Source organism: Echinops telfairi, unplaced genomic scaffold, assembly GCF_000313985.2.
Source record: "Echinops telfairi isolate 266 unplaced genomic scaffold, ASM31398v2 ScPeMD7_23;HRSCAF=83, whole genome shotgun sequence".
Classification (NCBI taxonomy): Eukaryota; Metazoa; Chordata; class Mammalia; order Afrosoricida; family Tenrecidae; genus Echinops; species Echinops telfairi.
The window spans coordinates 44,264,216-44,284,735 of NW_022103920.1; the positions used below are offsets into that span (position 1 = coordinate 44,264,216).

Sequence of the window (20,520 nt, forward strand, 5' to 3'; positions counted from 1 at the left end):
TCTCCCTTCACCCACTTTTCTGTTGTCTGTCCCCCAGGGAGGAGGTCACATGTAGCTCCCTGTAATCAGTTCCCTCTTTCCAACCCACCCTCATGTGTTTCTTACTTAAATTATGTTATTTAACTCTGAACTTATTTACTTTGAAATTTCTGTATCATGTTTTGTGTAAAAAGGCAAGGGCAGGGTAAAAACTTGGGTGTCCAGAATGGATGAATCCGTTTTCAGTTATTTCTAATGGAAAAATTGATCGGGGACTCGATTGCCTACCTCGCGTCTCGACACTCCCTCTAGAGCAGGTTAGTGGCGAGGCCCGGGCTCTACTGCACTTCACTGCCACGGGATCAGGTCTGACTCCCGGAGAGAAGGTGGGATGGCAAATGGGGGTGGCACAAAGAAGTGAGATCTTCACTTCTTTCTACAAGGAAATGCACGCAAATAGAACAAGCATAAAAGTACATCGACGCACAATACTGTTATTTCAGATATCAATATAAGCACTAGTATTGTGAAGGCAGTTGCTAAAAGAAACATCAACAAAATAAAAACTAGCCAATCACCTCTTGAATATGGACCTGGGGGACTGGGAGGGAAGAGTCATGAGATGTTTTATGCATTATAAAAATTTTGATGCCCTCTTTTTGGAAACCACATATATGTATAACTTTGAAAGCTTTTTAAAAAGTATATTAGCGAGGACTTCTAAATATGACTTACTGAAATTTGGGAGTGGTAGATCTGAGGTTCACTACCCATCTGTGTTTGTCCTACTGTCCTGGTTCCTGTGTTGCTATGAAGCTGGATGCTGTACCTCCAGTGTGTAAAAGACCACTGGGTCTCCCATGCTGGATATGTTTCAGCAGAGCTTTCAGACTGACACAGATTATAAAGAAAGGCCAAGCTACCTACTTCTGAAAATAAGCCCATGAAAGCTGATTGGGTATGTGTGGTTTAGTGCTGGGAGATGAGTCCCTTAAGTTGAAAGACTCTCTACACACACCGTGGCCAGGGAAAGGGACGTGAGCGTACCCATGGCTGAGAAGGTGGTGCAGGAGCTGGCTTTGTTTTGTTGTACTGCAGGTCACCAAGCCGACTCAATGTGAACCACCACCACCACCACCGTGTCTGGTGGGCATGGAAATCTCCATTTTCCAATTATTCTGAGAAAATCAATCTTATGTCTACATGTTTAGAGGCAGCAATGAGGAAAACAGTAGTAGTATTGATCAGCTTAAAGAGTGAAATGCCAGAGAGAAAAAGTGTCCCCATCACTCATCTCTGTTTATTGTACTTTGTCACCTTACATGTCATAGTGCTGGAAGCAATGCCACTGGCTGTTAATATTAACAACCTGTGATATGCTAATGATACAACCTTGCTTGATGAGAGTGAGAATGATTGGAAGCACTTGCTGGTGAAAATACAAAAAACAAACAAACCAAAAAACTTCACCTACTGTAGGAAGTAAATTCAATGTAAAGAAAACAAAAATACTAACAAATGGACCAGTAGATAGCATTATAATAAATGGAGGAAAGAATGAATTCATCAAGGATTTAGTCTTGCTTGGATCCTCAATCAATGTTCATGGAAGCAGCAGTCAAGATATCAAATGATGGGTGGCATTGCCCAAATCTGCTGCACAAGGCCTCTGTGGGGCATGGAAGAGCAAAGAAGCCACTTAGAAGACGATGGTGTGCCTGAAAATAACCAGAGTACTTCCAATCGTGTCATCTGCATGTAACAATTGGACATAGCATAGGGATACCACAGAATTGATGCTTTTGAATTACGTTGATGTAGAATATTGACAGTACAGTGGATTGCCAGAGGAACAAACAAACCAGTCAATAAAGGTACAGTCAGAATGTTCCTTAGAAGCAAGGATGATGAGATTTTACTTACAGTACTTCAGACATATTGCCAGGAGATACTTGTGTCTGGAAAAGGGCATCATGCTTGGTAAAGTAGGTCAGCAAAAAAGGGCCAATTACCAATGGCTGGATTGACAGGGTGACTGCAACGATGGGCTCTCCCAGGACAGGAGTTGTGAGAATGGCGGAGGACCTGAGAGGGTTGAGTTCTATTGGACCATGCTGTGCGTGAGAACTGGCTCCATGACACCTAGCAACAACAACAACAACAACAGTAGCAACATAACCCTGGTATTTCAAATATCAGCGGGCTCACCCATGGTGGACCTGGCAATCCACGTGCTTCTGAAAAACGGATCGGTGTAAATGAGTGACTAGCAGAAGAAGATAGTTTCATATAGTGCCCGAGAAATGCCTCTCAGGTTGGAAGGCTCTCAAAATGCAACTGGGAGAAAATAGAGCCACAATTCATGATGTGGATGGAGAGAAACTTTTGGGGTCTTTATATACAGACATGGCACAACTCAAAATTAGAAGAAATGTCTGAAAATAACTATTAATGATCAGAAAGTGGAATGTACAAAGTATGAATCTAGGGAAAATGGAAGTTATAAAAAATCACCTGGGTCATATAAAGACAGCTATCCTAGGCATTAGTAAGCTCAGTGGATCGATATTGGCCATTTTGAGGCAATGGTATGGTATACTATGTCAGGAATGACAAATTCAAGAAGGGTGTTGCATTTGTCACCAAAAAGAATATTTCAAGATCTATCCTGTGTATAACTCCTGTCAGTGATAATATTCATATACCTATGTGGATTATTGGGATTATATGCACCAACCACTGATGCCCAAAATGAAGAAATCAAATACTTATCAATTTATGTGTTCTGAAATGGATCAAACGTGCAATCAGGATGCGTTGGTAGCTGTGACATGGAAGGGACTGAAAGTAGTGTCATGAACAAAATGGTATCGAATGGTAAGTGGGAAACTGTCAACCGAACCACAATATAGTGTTCAAACAAACAAACAACAACAAGAAGAACAACAAAACAAGAGAGACTGAGCAAACAAGGGAGCAGTGATGGGAGAAGATTGAGTCGGAGCCCCATGGAGACCTCCAAGGAATTATGAAACAAACTAAATGGAGTGTGAATGTTGGAAACAACAGAAAAACAGTGTTGTTTATAGAAATGTCACTAAAAATGCTAGACTAACAACCTGTTCTTTGTAACTATCCCCTTTCAACAACAAAAACAGAAACTGTACACATAAACCTCACTGTAAAGAACATACAGGAGTCAAATTATCTACATCTGTGCCCAGAGAGAGTGGAATAGTTCACTATCATCAGACATGCCATCTATCATTATTTATATGCAAGTTCAAGTTAAAACTGAAGAAAATTAAAAGGAACCCATGAGGGCTAAAGTACAACTCTGAGTATATTTCACCTCAAGAACAGATTTAATGCATCAACCAAAGATCAGATGAGTTGTGGGATGACTGACATAGAGGACGTCACACAGATCAGATGAGTTGTGGGATGACATAGAAGACGTCACACATGAGCAGAGCAGAGAGGAGATCAGATGGATTCTAAGCCACATTAAAAGATAGGAAGCAGAAGTCAAGAAACCAAACAATTTATCTCACTCGTTAATTGTACGAATGTGTTGCAAAGCAAAGGTGTCACTTTGAAGGCTCAGGTGTGCCTGGCTGGCAGCCATGGCATCTCATATGCATGCAGAGGGCGAATAATGAATGAGGAAGAGTGGAGAAGAGCTGTTATCTTTGATTTATAATGTTGGTGAAGAGTATTAATTTACTATGGCCTACCACAATAACAAATAAATCAATCTTGGAGGAAGTTCAGACAGAATGCCTCTTAGAGAGAGGCTGGTCAGACATCATCTCATGTACTTTGGACATGTTAGCCGGAAAGACTAGTTCTTATAGAACAGTGGTTCTCAACTTTCCTAATGGTGAACCTTTCATACAGTTCCTCACATTGTAGTAACCACCCCAACCATAAAATTATTTTTGTTGCTACTTCATAAACTGTCATTTTGCTACTGTTATGAATCGGGTAACCCCTGTGAAAGGGTCGTTTGACCCCCAAAGGGGTTGCGACCCACAGGTTGAGAACCATTGTTATTAGAAGACCATCCTCTTGTCTCTCTGCCCTTGAGTTGATTCTGACTGACTGGGACGGAGTGGAAGTGTGCATGGGGATTTCTGAGACTTTATGGGAGGGGGAAGCCTCATCTTTCTCCAAGAGAAGGGCAATTGTGCTTACTAAATACAAGGTCATCCAAGAAGACCTTTCATAAGATCGGTTTTCACCAGGGCTTTAACAGTGAGCTCAAACACAGCGTCAACTGTGAGGAGGGTGCAGGGCCAGGCAATGCTGAACCGTGTTGTGTGTAGAGTCTAACGTGTCAGAACTGACCTGACAACGCCAAACATCATCAGAGGATGTCTGGATACTGATATCTCAGGGTAATTCCTTATAATTTTAATAATAAAATGGAAAATATTAGAAGAGGGCAAGTTAAGTAACAGGTTGTGCCTTATATCATAAGTCATCCACTGATGACAGGAGAATTTCATGAATAGCTCAGCTTTCCTCTTTGTATGCAAGTATGTTGAAACTACAAGCTTTGATTCAAAAATTAGCCCCAGGAAATACAGGAAACATTATGAAACAAGGGATGCTTTTTAACAAATATGGTAGATAAATATCTCTCAGAATTTATGGTTTCTATGTAAGCCATATTATACCAAATGTCATTTTTGAAATACTCTACAGAATGCTATCACAGTATGTAATGCCCACAGATGACTGCTGGGCTGCACAGACTATTAATCAGAGGCTAGATGGTTTCTGGGCATGATGGAAATTTCTTCTAAGAAATCTTATTTTGGAACATTTAGGACCCTGGGTACTGATCTCTAGTTTTCAAAAAGCAGAGGAGACTCACTGCCCTTTCTCCTGTTTTCCATCCCTTCCCAGGAGTCCCTGCTGATTAGAAAAGAATGAATTCCCCATTCTATTTGTCTTTCTTGTGGGAAGGACCCTATTTCAACTGTTGGGAACAGCGACCACTTCTTTGCGTCTACACGCACTATGGGCATCTTTTTTTCTAAAGGAGACAGAGCCTAGAGCTAGAAATTTTGATGAAAGTCTTTCTTGGCTCACATCAGTGTCAAATGAGACTGCTCAGCTTTTGAACACCTGTGTTTTCACTTTCATATCTGTAGTATCTATTATTGTTGTTAACTATTGAGGTTTATTTTAGACAAGAAATCATTATAAAAACAAAAATGAATTTTGTCCTCAACATGCACTTATCCTTTTAATTTCACCCCCAAGTCAGAAAATTGAACAAGTAGGTGCTTTATTATGATAAGTGAACCCTGGTAAAAAGGAGCCCTCCTGGCTAACTGTTGGACTTCTAATGGTTTTGAACCCCCAACAGCTCCCCATGAGAATGATGAAGATCTGTGCCTGTAAACACGTACAGAAAACCTGCACAGGTTCACTAGATCAACTTTATGGAAATGGGTTTATGGATTATTATGAAAAGAAATAAGACTTATCCATATTTCCTCGAGGTTCAAAAGCTTTGGGGATCCATTCCCTCCTCTACAATGGTGCTAACTCCATAATTCCTCTTATTCTAAGTGTAGTATTTAGAGTGTTCTAAATTTGAGGTTTTTGATGCTTGCAATTTCAGGGCAACATGAAGGTACAGATGCTGAATAAAGCACCCTAGATAAACAATTGAGTTGCATTCTCTCTGATTAGTGTTGTAAAAAACTAGTGCTTGAAAATGCAATGAGTTAGTTTTAAAACCTCAGCTCAACTTTTAAGGAAATATACCTTTGATTACATAGAGCACTAGGTAATGATGATTGGTTTCAGAAATACACTCATTTGGAAACTTTGAAAATTATTTAAACAGAAATAGTTTCATAAATGGTATCCTAGCACTGGTGACTTTAAAATGTAAGATGAAGACTGCAATTTTATATTGTCTCTTTTCCTACGTACAACACTTACAAATCCTAGAAAGAGTGGTTGATAAACAGAACTCATCCCATTGCGTCTAGTCTATTTCAACTCAGAGCTGAGACGTAGGGTTTGCAAGGTGGTCAAGCTTCACAGGAGCAGGCAGCCTTATATTTCTCCCTAGGTTCGGCTGGTGGGATTAAATCACCAGCCTTGTGGTTAACAGTTCAGCTATTACTCTACGGTGTTTCTGCAATAGTAATTTTCTAATTTGTATGTTTACAAAGACTCATTGATTAGAAAAAAAGCTGTGAAAATATTTTATTTCCTTGAGCATAGTTACTTTCAAAGATATCACGAAAACAAGCACACAAAGATGATCTTATATATAAGATAAAATCTAAGTTCTTCATCCATTTTTCAGGTAAGGTAACTAATATTTATAAGTATGGAGCTTATCTAAGGTCCTGGGCAAGGTAGGATAATTTAAAATGAAACTGTGAAATCAGAAAGAGTTCAAGTTGCCTCTACCTCAGTACACCTTTCTTCATAGTTCATCACCGTTTAGAGTCTGTTTCTGTATTTTCATATGAAATACATTTCAATTATAGTTTGGATAGACATCCAACTAATTGCATATGATAATCAATTTGTAGAGACGAGAGGTAAAAAATCACAAAAACAACATGTGGGCACATCCAAGGAGTAATGCCCAGTGTACAGTTTTCTATGAGACGGGCATGTGCATTTAAATACAGTTTTCTATGAGACGGGCATGTGTATTTAAATACAGTTTTCTATGAGATGGGCATGTGCATTTAAATAGTTGTCCCTAGATAATTTATCATGTGAGAATATCCCTGAGAAGGAATACTGGAAATAAATTAGGAAAATGTCAGTTTCAAGAGTTCATGGAATCCAACTAATAGGGAAAGTCTGTAAATTGAGACACAAATGATACTAAGAGTTACTCCCAGATAATTTTAATCTGCTACACCAAGTTTGGGAGGGGAAATAAGTTTTCATTTTCCTAAAAGTGAAGTGACCCCTGACCTTCAAATTAAAGACATTTAAACAAGTTCCTCAAATTTACCTGTGTTGGGTGGCCAACAGAACAAAAGCTCTGAGTAATTTTCAAAAGCATCAAGGGACTTACCTGTTTCCATCTTTCCATCCTGGGCGGCAGGTCCATCGGGAATCACACTTTTCACCTGCAGAAACTCATCGGGCTCATCTCCGCCAATGATGGTGAATCCAAAACCCATGTTGCTCTTTTTCAGGGTGGTGCTGAGGAATGTTCCTTTCAACTGGGATGCATCCCGGGTGAAGAGGGGTTTTTCTACATTGGCCAATAGAAGTTAAAAAAGAAAAGGCACATTCAAGGTGGGTTCTCTCACAAGCAAAAGCCAGCCAGGCAAGCAGCAATCCTAGGGGCACATGGGGGCGTCTTACAGGGTCATGCAAGCAGGTGGTGGCTGCAACCTGAGCAAACACTATTCACACCTCCTGCAGATGCAGAGCATCCTGAGCATCTAGGAAGATGGAACACGGCCTGGTTTGGAGAGAGACTCTTCTCAAGTGAGTTTTCATTGAGTAAATTGGCCAGCCCCGGTGGTGCCGTGGATAAGTGCTCAGCAGTTCAACCCCACCACATGCTCTGTGGGAGAAAAACATGGCAGTCTACTAACTCAGAGATGAAAACCCTACGGGATGGTTGTACTCTGCACTATGGCGATGCTGTGAGTGGGAACTGACTGGAAGACAATGGCTTTGTTTGGGGTGGACACTTAAAAAGCCAGGAATCCACAGGTGATTAGAACCTTTGGGTAAACTGCCCAAAGCATCCAGACACCTCTGGATGTGTCCTTCTTATTGTCTGGCAGATTCCAAGCAGGAGGCAAATGTCAGTGACTAGTCCTGACCACTGACGAGGATTCCCTCGTTGGAAAAAGAATCGGAGCGCAACACTGAGCCATGTGTCGTTAGAAGAAAACAGGGAACACCATCACATCTTTGTATGCCAGATTATGCATGCAGAGCACCTGGACTTGGGACAGAGTTAACTTTTACTTTCCCTGCTCTAAAGTGAGGCGCTGTGAGGTTCAATAGACAAATCCACATTCACGGACTCGAGGGGTTTTAGTAAGCTCCCAGATGGGAGCAGCAAAGCAAGCCTTTCTAGAGAGCCATGAAGAATGTAAAGGTAAAACATTCTGCCACAATATAGTGACACATTTCAGTCCCATCCCTACGCGATCTGTATAGAAGCTGACCCCTTCAAAGGGGTGTGCCCACTCTTTTGTTATAGATATGCTTTCTGTGCTACTATAAGAAATGCATCTCTAAACATACTACATGCTTTAAAAAATATCATCTCTGGCAAGATGTTTTCTTAGTGGCTATTGCATTTTGAGAGAGATGCTTTGGCATACGTGGTTTGCAAACGATAAGTCATCATACTGGAGTTGTACGTTATCTCTTTACACGTCCATAGAGCTCCGGGAAGAAATAGGCAGAGAGCTCCCTTAAAATAGACATTGCAGCCCCTCTTCCTTTCTGCACGTACTGTCTGCCGCGGGAGAGAAGGTCCACAGCGGACCTTTACATTCATTAGGATGGTGCCGCAGTGCATGGTGTGAAAATCCTCAGCAGGCAAGTCTCCCAAAGCCTCTCTCCTGCTTTGACGTAGGAGCAAGAGGTCCCAAAGCGCTAGACGCTTTGCGCCAACGCATCCCACTACGTGGCTCAATGGTGTAGTCAGGGCCAGCACGCCAACCACCCCGGACATACCAAATGGCCAGGGCCTCACGGCGTGGTGGCGCCGACAGCGAGACAAGTCGTCCACGCTGCTCGACCTTTCCTGGGCAGTGTGGGGCAGGCGGATTTGAGCCTAGGGAAGGTCGATGAGGAGCTGTCTACTGTCACCACGGAGAACAAGCCTCATTCTTGTGCTTGGTCTTCCAAGAACACCCTGAATCTCAAGGAATCCCTGCAGCCTACAGGGCAACTGTCCAAACCGCACTCCTCTCCGCGCGGGGACATCCTGTCGATCCCTGTAACGCACTGCCCGGGCTTCAAGGAGTCTCTGCTTGCTAAATGCCATAGCTGAGAAACAGGGCGGACACCCAGCCCCTGCTAGGAGGGGCGCTGAGGAAAGCAAATCCAGCTTTGGCCTGGTCCACGCTCAGGGCATTTCTCTGGCGGGAGTGGGGAGACCCATTCCCCTGGGGAGCCTCGCTGGGGGCAGTACCTCGGGCGCCCGGGGCCGGCAGGGGCTTTGTCCCAAGCTCTGCGTGGGGCATGTTAGGCTGCTGGAGCTTCCTCTTTGCTTCCAGGACCGGGTTTTCGAACTGCGTCCTCCTATTTATGTGGCTGGAAAACAGAAAGAACATTCACATGAGGGTCACCGTGGGACAAAGTCCTCTGAAGAGGACGTATGCCTGGGTCTACAGAGAGCTGGCCATTCGCAGGCACCTTGTCTAATCACAGTCAAGTGCCTCCCCCAGCAGGGGTCAGGTCTCTGCTGGTGCTGCACTTGGGACAACACCACTTTCTGTGACCAGAGCGGAGTCCTCACTGGCTCCGCGCTCCGCCGTGCATTACGGCTTTAAATTATGGGTGATGCAGCTACAAGAAGAATGCGTACTGCTGCTTTCTGGGAAACTGTTAGTCTGAGATGGGTATGATGCCTGCAAACAGAATGGTCAGCAAATGAAATCGGTACTGAAGGATGCTGAAGGCAAGACTTATCATCTCAACTTGGCAAAGTCCCCATGTCAAACATCAAACCTGGAAGGTATGTTCATGTAGCACTGAGAGGACCGTCACACTGTTTGAATCAGAAAGACTTGAAAGAGCTGGGAGCCAGGAGGAAAGAGTCACAAATATACTTATGGAAGTAAGTTAGGCATCAGCTGTGGACACGGAAGCCGAAGAGGGGCGGAGTCATCGTGCTGGAGTGTGCTTGGAGAGGTCAGACACAGAAGTGGTTCAGGGCAATCGTGGCTCACCTAAACAGAAGGCCTGAGGTATCAGAAAAGGATTGATTCTTGTCTCGCATTCTTGTCTGCACAAAACGTACGTTCTGGTGCCATGCGGTTTGAAATGCAGAGGGTGCATTTGCATGGAGGGTGGAGCCCAATAACCCTGTGTAATGGCAGCTTCCACGTGGATCCTTCTCTCGAGGCTATAGATGCCCCCAAAGCGGGCTGGCGATACACTTGATTTTAGGTCTTTGTAGAATTTTGGCATGAGAACATGAAGAGAGAGGGATAGAAGATAAATCGACAATGCACTGTGTGTCAGGTGCTATATGCATAATTTCCCGAATTAGGCCTCAGAACCACCCAGTCTTGAATTCTGACTAGTCCCAGTTTAAAGAGAAAGAGATTGTCACACAGATGGTTTCAGTGAAGTGCCCTAATCACATCCCGTGCGAGTAGAAAAGCTGAGATTTGTATCCATCGCTAAAATTCGTCTCTTAGCTAGGAACCTTTTCTTTTCGATCCATGTTTTCGATTTGGCAAGTCCATACTTATGTAACATATACACGCAAGCACAAACATGCATACTGCAGCAGATCATTCACTTTGCTCTCTCGACATGCACGCAACAGAAAGGACACCAAAGAAGCAAAATCTCAAGAGCCAAAGGTTTGTTTTTATAAATCAGATAATTCCTGACAGAACCATGATCGGATGACTGCCATATTTAAAAGTCTCCTCAAGGGAAGCAGGGTGGCATTGCTGCCTGCAATTCTGAGGTCAACCTGCCCTGGATTCAAATCCCTGCACTACCATCTTTGACAGACTGTGTGATTTGGGGCAAGAATCTTGGGTGGCACAGTGGCTAAGGACTTGAACACTAAATGAAAGGCCAGCTTCCAAAAAGATTTACCCCCTTGGCTGGTCTATGGGGCAGTTCTACACTGTCCTAAGGGTCGCCATGAGTTGGAATTCAACTTGATGGCAATGAGTTTGTTTTTTGTTGGGTGAACTTGAGCAAGTTATCACCCAAGCCTCAAAGTCTTTATTTGCAACATGAAGCAATCTTCCGTCTTCCTACGGTTGTTGTGAGGATGGAATGAAACACTGAATGGTAGCACATGTCTCCATGATAGTCACACTCTAGAATTAGTGGCAGCTTTTATTGTGATTACCATCCCCACCCATCATCTTAAGGACTACCATTATTATCACATGATGAGCCCATTGGAGAGACTGCTGGGAGGCCTGAGCCTCTGGTACTGCCTTGCTTAAAACAGGGTTCTTGGGTAGTGAAACCCACATGGATGTAGTTTACATAAAATTGGTGTTATGTGCAATAGTTTCTGTGCAGAAGAATCTGGTACAGTAATGCTCCTGTGCACCAAAGAAGTCACTAAGATCTGAGGTGTTTAGTGAACAATCACTTGTGAGCTGCCAACGCGATTCCTCACTCCATACACTGTGACTGTGCCTCTCAACTTCTATTTTGGAAGAACCAGAATTGAAAGCTTCTCTCTCTTTGCCTCCATTTTCATGTAAGTTCCTTGTGAAACTCCTTTGGGCTCACCCTGTTGCCTGAAGACATATTATTCCCAACTTTGCCCTTACTTCTCTCTCTAATTTCATCTGCGGTTGCATCACCGCATGCACTCTTTGCTTCAGAGGTGCTTGAAGCTGCTCTAATAGGTAACGCCCATCACAAACAATTCTTATCTTTGCACGTGATAGCCAGTACATCAGTGGCACGGAGCTCACAGCAGGGCAGCTTGTGTTTAGGGGGCACCTTGGGCAAATTACTAAACTTCTAAGCATCTGTAAACTCATCTGTAAAATTAGAGCATGACTATCCACGGCGTGGGATTGCTGTACAGATAAGAGGAGCACTGATAAATAGGATGGACTGCAATTGTAAGGTATAGTTATTCCTTATTACCGCTATGGTGCTGCTGTGGTTACTACTATTATTAGCAAGGCAATGAATGTTCTGTCGATCCACCCAGCTAGCTCCTTCCCTTACGCCTGGCGGCATAGGGGCTAATAATGGGGCTGCTAACTGCAAGCTCAGGAGTTCGGACCCAGCGCCAATCTGTGGGAGAAAGATGAGGCTTTTTATTTTTGGAAAGACTGACACGGTGGAAGCCCACACGGTGAGTTCCACTGTGTCTTATGAGTTTGCTGGGAGCTGGAATCAACTCAGTGGCAGTGAGCGTTTTACCCTCTTCCTAGCACACTCCCAGAATGCATCCGTTCCCCCGGCTCTCACAAAACTTCCTGTCTTAGTCACTTTCTTTATTTTCTGATGCTCTACCTCTTTGTGAAGAGGCTCAGAGGCACCCTTTAAAATTGTACATATATAATAAAACATTTCCAAGTTCAGCAATTTTTACATGTACAATTCACTAACATTGATTATATTCTTCATGTAATAAAATCACTATCCTTGTCCAAATTATGATCTTGCCATTATCCCTAAACAGTATCTCCCCTTTCTCTGTCCTGGAGAAATCACTAATAAGCTTTGGTTTCTATATATTTTTCTGTTTCATATGTGAGATAATAACAGTGTTTATCCTTTTGTGACTGACTTCTTTCCCTTGGGATACTGATTCAAGGTTGACTCAGACTGCACCCAATAACAGGACTTCATTCCTCATTGAGCGATTTCTAAGGACAACAGCATAAGTAAACAGGAAATCAGGGTTGTTAGGGGGAGGCCAGTAAACAAAATTGGTAATATAGAGTTCTGTTTGTTTACTTGATATAGATCGCAAAACTACCTTTGAATTTTTAAGCAGATAATCCAAAGGGAGAGAAGATTCAGCTGTATTGTTCAAAATATTTATAAGATAAACCACATTAGTTGTTTTGAAGGTCATAGTAGTGGTTATTAAAAATGTAGAGATATTTCTCACTGGGCCCTAAATCGTAATGTTTCGGGGATATAATAAAGCCTCCTGCTGGTCCTGCTGGTGCAGCATTGGGGTGTTAACAGCAGAGTCAGAGGTTCCAACCACCTGGTTCCTCAGAGGGAGAAACATGAGGCTGTCTGCTCTCGTGGATACTCGGAGCCTTGGGCATCCCACACAGGCTCACTCTGAGCAGGCATCAGCTCCAGAGCAGTGACTTGCAATTGTTTTCTTTTCTTTCTTTTTGTGTGTGTGATGTAGTACATGCCATCTGAAACAGTTTTTCACATATTTCACATAGTCCATCATGAAGGGATCCTGGTTCTGCAGTGGGTTACCTGGGGCTGCTAACTGCAAGGTCACCAAGCATTCCCAGGGGGAAAGATGAAGGGTTCTCCTCCTGTAAAGGGCGCAATGCTACTCTAGCAAATAGGGTCACTGTGAGTCAGCATTGATTTGATGGCAGTGGGTTTGGGTTTTTTTGGTTTGTTTTTTTCAGATAGTAACCTTCTAATGTTGTGTATTCAGGATGAACTTTCATGTTGATTTCCTTCTCTAGAAAATGCTCTCTCTGTGGGGAGTCCATGTGTTACTCCTCTTTGCATAATCAGAATCTAACACAGTGTAAGACAATAATTAGTGAGTTACACACTTAACTGATGAATGTATGTTTGCAGACATTTACTTTCAAACGCAGATTAATAATTTTTAAGACTACAACCAGAAACAGTGTCAGACTGTGCTGAATGAATTTCCTCATTTCCTGGATGTTCTATTTCTGTTTTAATCATGGTTCAACATATACAAGATGATATCCTTAGAAAATATGTCTTTGGGAAACAATCACATTAAGAACGTTATGGCACAATTGGGTTCTTCCAACTCGCCACCTGCATGGGATGATTTCTTTAGCCCAGGACCGTGCGGCCACCTGCTCCATGGACATGACACTGAAAGCTCCCGTTCACCAGCCAAGTAAGTTTCTAGAGTTCCCAGCAAGGAAAATTCCAATAACTCCTCTGGCATGCCCATGGTCAAAAAGCGGAAGCTGGACATTGCTTTAGTATGTGAAGCTAATTGCTAGAGAATATTTCCACGGTCACAAATGAAGTCATTCATTTCAGATGCTTTGAAAAACCTCTCCCAAGTTCTAAAAGTCGGGATCACAAAGAAATGTGGTTGTGGCTGAACAGGGCAGCCTTGTCTTCCTTGTATTTACAAAATGAACAGTTTCAAGTCCTTTTAGCAAGGGTCCAAGGGTCTGACAACGAACAAAGGGCGTGAAGGACAAATGCCATCCCCGTCCTCATTGTCCAGCTTCTGTGAGGTAATTACTAACTCGCTCAAACAGCGACCCTGCAGAACATGAGCCTGCAAAGCTACCCGAGGGCTCTGACTTCTTCAAGGGTATCTAAATGATTGGCATATTTGATCACCTGATCTTTAAGTGTTAAGTGCCAAGTGGGTAAGAGCCATCAGAAGTGGCGATATCCTGATGTCATTCTCCATTAAGAGAAGGAAAAAGGATCTCCTTTTTTGGAATGACAGAGGGACCAGGAGACTCAAGGATGAGATGCTACTGCCTTCGCTCTTTGCCCTGGATTCACTGATCTGAAGCCAGAGACTCTCCTTCCAACATGGAACAGAAACTTAAAATAGGCTCACACATGGCAGTGGCTTATAATTCTGGCTGCACCTGAGGAGCTTTAAAACAACAAACCAAACAAACAAAACCCCCCAAACACAGAGCACTCAAGCCCTACCCTAGGACAACTGGATCCAAATCCTGGATTCAGGCAGAGCCTCCCAGACAGTTCTGCTTGTGGTACTGGGGCTGCAGGATATCCTGAGTAAGAATCTGAGAAAGTGTGGAAAAAACGGAGATGAACCAGGAATCCCTGGCCTGGGAAAACACACCACGCCTCTTGTTGCTGTACGTGGCCTCAGGGAGGAGTATGAGGAAATGTTAGTTTGCTTCAGAAGGAGGGTTGGTGCCATAAAAAGTTTCAAACAGGCACAGAAGAGAAGAAAGAGTTAGATACACGCTTTGAGGATACATTGCCAAGGTGAACTCCAGGTCAGCACCCTGTCTGATCAACACCTCCTTCGCTGTGGAATAGAGTGGAATAATAGATCCGAACCCCCCAGTGTGCAGAAGATGGGTTCCCTGGGGCTTCTCAGAGCCAGCATCGCCGACACCTTAGTACTTCATCTATATTCGACCCTGTCCGTTCCCCAGTTGGCCTCCCCTGGGATGTTAGGAAAGGGTGCTTTGGGTACACAGCCTTGAGTGATGTGTTTTGTGCCCACAGGGCCACCATTCAAATGATTACCTTTTGGTTGACAGTTTAGAAAGTAATGTTCTTGGGTCAGCGTGTGAGAAGGGACTGAGAGTCACTTTTGAGCGAAGATTATGCTACAGATCAGTCGTTCCTGAAGTGGCAGGGTGGCAGCCCCATTGTATTGCTTCCTGGCGTGCTTTAACCAATGCTCAACACAAATTTGTTGAGTCAACGCCTGGATGCAGGCAAGCCTGCACAGAAGGTGCTAGATCTCCCCGGGGTCTGTTTTCACTCTCTCGTACAACACATACTGTGACAGTCAGACATGAGGTGAAACTTAGGGCCAGCCCAGACAATGCAGCGAATCTACATTTCGGCAAAGACACAGGGTCTCTTTCAATGCTGGGACTCTTGAGACTTTCTGATGGCCGAAAAGCAGCCATCCCCTTGGAGTGCTGAGAGATTTAGCTGTCAGTGGCCAAGCAGCAGTGTCTGCTGGCTTGTGTTACCACAGAAAGGTGTTCCTATGGAGCAGCGCCACATGTCAGAATAGATGGGGCACCAGACAGGTAGTCACCTGGCACAGGAGAAGGAAGATGGCCTTAGAGGTTAGGGGGTCAGCTAAGCCATCTTGCTCCTTTGGGAGTTCCCTGAAATGGAATCGGAAAGCATGAATTTCCTGGGTACTTGGACTTCCCTAGGCTGGCTCTGGCCCCAATGTCAGCTCCCACGGTTCTGAGTGGTCCGGGACGTCTGTAGGTTTTCACGTCTGAACCCCTGGGTGCAGCTGGCCTGACCCGTGCAAGGCCAAAGCGCGCACTGCACACTTCTTGTCCTGTACTCACTTTAATACACGCCTTGAGAAGAGGCTATTACATTTTCTCTAATAACAATTCAGGAAAAGTAGAATTAGAGCTGCCTCATTCTTTGGAAACAAGTAAGATAATAACCTTCGTGCTAGGGTTAACAGTCTCCTCAGCAGGCAGGATAATGTAATTAGGAACTTGGTGGCTGCAGTTTCCTTGTTTGCATTCCTCGTCCACTTCCACTGCGTCCTGGGCATGTGACCCTGGGCACGTCACGTCATCTCTGCACTTCGGGGTTTTTCTAAAGTCAGGATCAACATGATACCTCATAGAGTTGTTGTGCATATCAAGTGAGGTAAAATGAACCAGCCACTGAGACTCGAGCCTGGCTTGCAATAAGGATTCAGTAAGTGTTTGCTATCAGGATTCATCAAATATTTGCTCCTTAAATACTCTTTGCTAGCCGCTGCAGCGAGGGCTTTAAGGAGGGACAAAGGGCAATTAGACACAGTATAGCAGGGGAGATAAAATTGAAACATGACAATTTATAACACAGGAATTATAGAGTGCAATGCAGACCTATCGTCTGTTGAAAAGCCAAACTTTAACAGTGCTAATTTGAAGCAAACTAGCTGCCATTGAGTGGATTTAAACCCATGGTGACCCTATAGGACAGGGTAGAACTGCCCCTGTGGGTTTCCAGGTCTGTAACTCTTTAGAAGAGTAGAAATCCTCATCTTTCTCCCATGGGATTTAAAGCCTACTCTTTTAAATATACTTTATTTTAAAATATGATCTTTAGATAAATGGAAGAAATTAAATCAATTTTATGCAGAGTGGTTTTTTTAAAAATAAAACAGAATAATTTAATCATTGACTCTACTCTCGGCTTTTGAAAAATTTGTTCCCAGTTCTAACACTTAGGTGATAATTTTCTTTCTATGGAAGTCCATTCATTATTTCCTAGTGGACCTAAGAGGAATGTGCGTTTGCTCTGTGGATGAGAGTGGGAAAACTGGGTCATTCACGTGTGACCCTTTCATCCACTTTCCTGACCATGTGGGTGTTGACTTGGGCATATACCACTCAGGGGAGACGCGGGCTCGTGGCTCACTGAGAAGGGAATCTGGATATTAACACTGAAATAAAGCCAGAGATGTCAAAGCTAGAGACCCTAGCCTCTACTTCCCAAGGAAAATGCAGGTATATTTTCAAATAAACACACTTCTGCCTTTCCCTTAATAATAATGCTAATTATTTACTGAAGAAGAGATGGATCTGTAATATGTATTTGATGTGCATTTTATACACAAGAGGATAGATCACTGAACCACTATTATTTACTAATGTCATGGAAAATCTGATAGTTTACTCATAGCAGTAATGAAAATGTGCGCTGTCAATTCTGCCATGAAGCCCCTGAGACCTACAAGATACAGAGACTCAATTTCATAAATTTCAGAGCCACTAGGCATGCATTGAAAAATATGTTTCATAGCCACCTATTTTTGCTCTTATAAAACATTTTCTAAAATGCTATTGCTGTGTGTAAGAGGAGGTCATTGATATCAAAGGCATTTTAACCTTTGTTCCTAGATACTGTGAAAGTAGTGTTATAAGCCTAGAAGCAGAACAGCGCTTACCTAGAGAAAAATGCAAACACTCCATATTTCAGGATCTTTCTGTATCAGAGACAAGAAGAACAAGTACTGTTCCACTGGAATTACCACTGAACTCAGTCCTCACAATCACTGAAGAGTCTCATATATCAATATTCATTTACCAAACAAGGACACAAGAGACATCTGACACAACCTCTTCACCAAAGGGCCTTATGCTCCAGTGGGAGTATGTTGGGTCACCTAACACCCCAGTTTGCTTATAAACCTGGGCAGTCCTGGGTAAACTAGGATGAACTGGCAACCCCAAAGTAGCCAGAGCAATTTCACATTAAGTAGAAAGGGCTGAAATTGAGAGGTGCCGAACGTAATTTGACAAAGGAAGACATGACAACTTAGTCGGATGGTTCATGAAAAGCCACTTAAAGGAAGTGGCAACTGAGCAGACCTTTGAAGCAGGGCCATGTTTGCCAGGTGGAGAAAAAAGGGGGTCTTTTGGTAAGATGATGGTGAACACAAAGGTGTTCAAACTAGTACGTTCTCTCTAGATGGAGAATAGGAATCACGCGCACACCACAGGTGACTTTGTGAGTGTAACAGGGTGATAAGAAGCCCGGTGTTGAGGAGGGACGTCACAGATTGGGAGTACCATTCAAAGTCATAGCCTGATGCTTAGCACTGCGTGAAGACCTCGTGTGAGTTATCTTTCTTCCTATTGCCATTACTCCTTGTGGTACAAGTACATAATCTTACGTCAACTTGAAGCTATCTAAAAGTATAGGAGTGGCGTTTAGCTGTTAATCAGGTTGCAGCCTGATGACTTCCCTGGGAAGTGCACCAATGTATAGCTCTCTGGAGGCTGCCATCTCTTTCTGTCTCTCTCCCTTCTCTTTCCTGCATGACAGCCACTCTGAGAGCTGCTAGAGCCCTGTCCTCTTTTCCACGGACGCTGGATCTACACGACTATCACCCACAGGCTGTAATATTCCCACATTTTGCGTCATTGCATGTGACTGAAGTCTGAAGAGGGACTCATGAACTTATGTACAGAACTTACGGACTTGAGTTGGGCTGCTATGACTTCTTGCTGTATAATTACATCTTGATAGAAAGCTCTTTCTGACACATATGTGAGTGTCACTAGATTTGTTTCTCTAGTCCACCTGGTCTTACACACTACTCTAACTTAACGTCTCCACCATGGAGGAGGTGACTTATTCCTGATTTGGCAGAATAAGGTGAGCATCACTAGATCAATCAAATAGGGGATTCGTGGTGCTGGCTAGGAATCTGTCCTTTAAGGAGCTTGTCTGGGAGGGAAAATATGAATAAAAGTTGTTTCATAGTCCAGAGAAGTAGGGAAGAACGAGGATATTTATTATACACTCTAGGTTGAACCGTACTGACCTTTATTAATAACTTATTCATGAGACTTAAAAATGCTTATGGCATAGCTTATGTTTCCAGAACCAAATAAAAATGGTTAAGCTATGTATACATATGAGGGGGTACCACCCCTAAAATGGATTTTTTTTCAAAGTTATGTATTTAAATTGTTTTACAAAACAATCTTATCACCTTCAAAGTACTCTCTATTACACTTAATCCTTTTGTAAAAGCTGCAATTCCATTCTTGGAAACACTTTTCAAAATCATCTGTTTGGATGGCTGACAGCACCGCCCTCGTTTTTTCTTCACCTCTTCTATATTGTCCAATCACTGTCCTTTCATGTCCCTCTTCATTCGCAAAAACAAAAAGAAGATGCACGGAGCAAGGTCAGGTGAGTAAGGTGCCTGGGGTAAGAGAGGCATGCTGTGCTTTGCCAAAAACTTGCACAACTGAGCGGGTGCATTGTTGCAGTGGCAAAACCAGTCCCCCATCTGCCACAAATTAGGCTTTTTTTGTTGTAAACTGTTGCTCAATCTTTTCAGAACCTTTAAATAGAAAGCTTGATTAACAGTCTGACCTGGTGGAATGAACTCTAAATGTACTACGAGTCAACATTTTTGTCCGTTCGGGAAGTTGATGGATGTCCAGAATGAGGTTTGTCATCCATTGACATTTCACCTTTTTTTTTGAAACAAGAAAACCACTCATACACTTGAGCTTTCCCATAGTGCTCTCCTTTAAACTGTGCAACATCACAACAGTGGCAATTTTCCTGACAGGAAACAGAATTTCACAGCTGCACACTGTTCTTTTAAACTGGCCATCATGCACACACGGGAAAAACAAACAAGGCTTGAGTGAATTTTTATGAAAAAATTCACTGTGACCAGAGAGAACCTTCCCAGGTGATGCTACTGGGTGCACCAATTCAGAGCGAGTTGCTGGATGCTTGCCTAGAGGGAAAAATGTGAACTACAAAAGCTCCCCTATGCCCAAAGCAATTCCGGACTTTTTTTTTGGGGGGGGGGCACCCTCTCGTAATCACTCATGTATAATGATAGACACAATTATGGATATAAGAATGCGCTATGGCCTGACTCCAAGACGAGTAATAGAACTACTAAGGACACTGGAATTGGAGAATCAGAGAGGCAACATCACTCATGCCTGAGATTTATCCAGGAAGGACGAGCCAAAGACTATCAGGGAAAAACAGCAGGGGGAGAAGGGCAAGCCTGGGAGTAAGATTTTGACAGAGTCTGGAAGTCAATAGGCCATGAGGACAATTCCAACCCCATGAAATGTCAGGACTCCTCAGGTTCCTGGATATATTACTCAGAGGTAAGAAAAATAGTAAAAAGTATTATTCTTGACCATTGAGTCTTTGTTACCACTCCTATATATTAAATGTATTGCTATCCTTTCTATATGCTAGGAAGTGGTGCATAGGGGATTAGAATGCAAAATACAACAACAGAAAACATAATTTTTTATGAGTTTTAGGGATAAAAAAAATCTATTGCTTGTAATCTAGATTCTGGACAGAACCTTTCAGAATCCAGCCACTACTAAGGACCTATCAGATCTGGGTTTGTGTGGAGGGGGTGGGTGGGATTAGCATTTTGAGAAGACAAGCACT

At 43.1% G+C, this 20,520-nt stretch overlaps 1 protein-coding gene across 1 annotated transcript in view; it reads right to left on the reverse strand.

The window, feature by feature from the left end:
* The window catches only part of MAGI2 (membrane associated guanylate kinase, WW and PDZ domain containing 2), a 1,552,529-nt gene that overhangs the window by 369,441 nt on the left and 1,162,568 nt on the right, over nucleotides 1-20,520 (reverse strand). The window contains exons 8-9 of the mRNA XM_013004634.2: nucleotides 9,143-9,264; nucleotides 7,049-7,231 (exon numbers count right to left, since the gene is read on the reverse strand). Coding sequence (XP_012860088.2) covers nucleotides 7,049-7,231; nucleotides 9,143-9,264 — 305 coding nt within the window. The remainder of the gene's footprint in view (nucleotides 1-7,048; nucleotides 7,232-9,142; nucleotides 9,265-20,520) is intronic.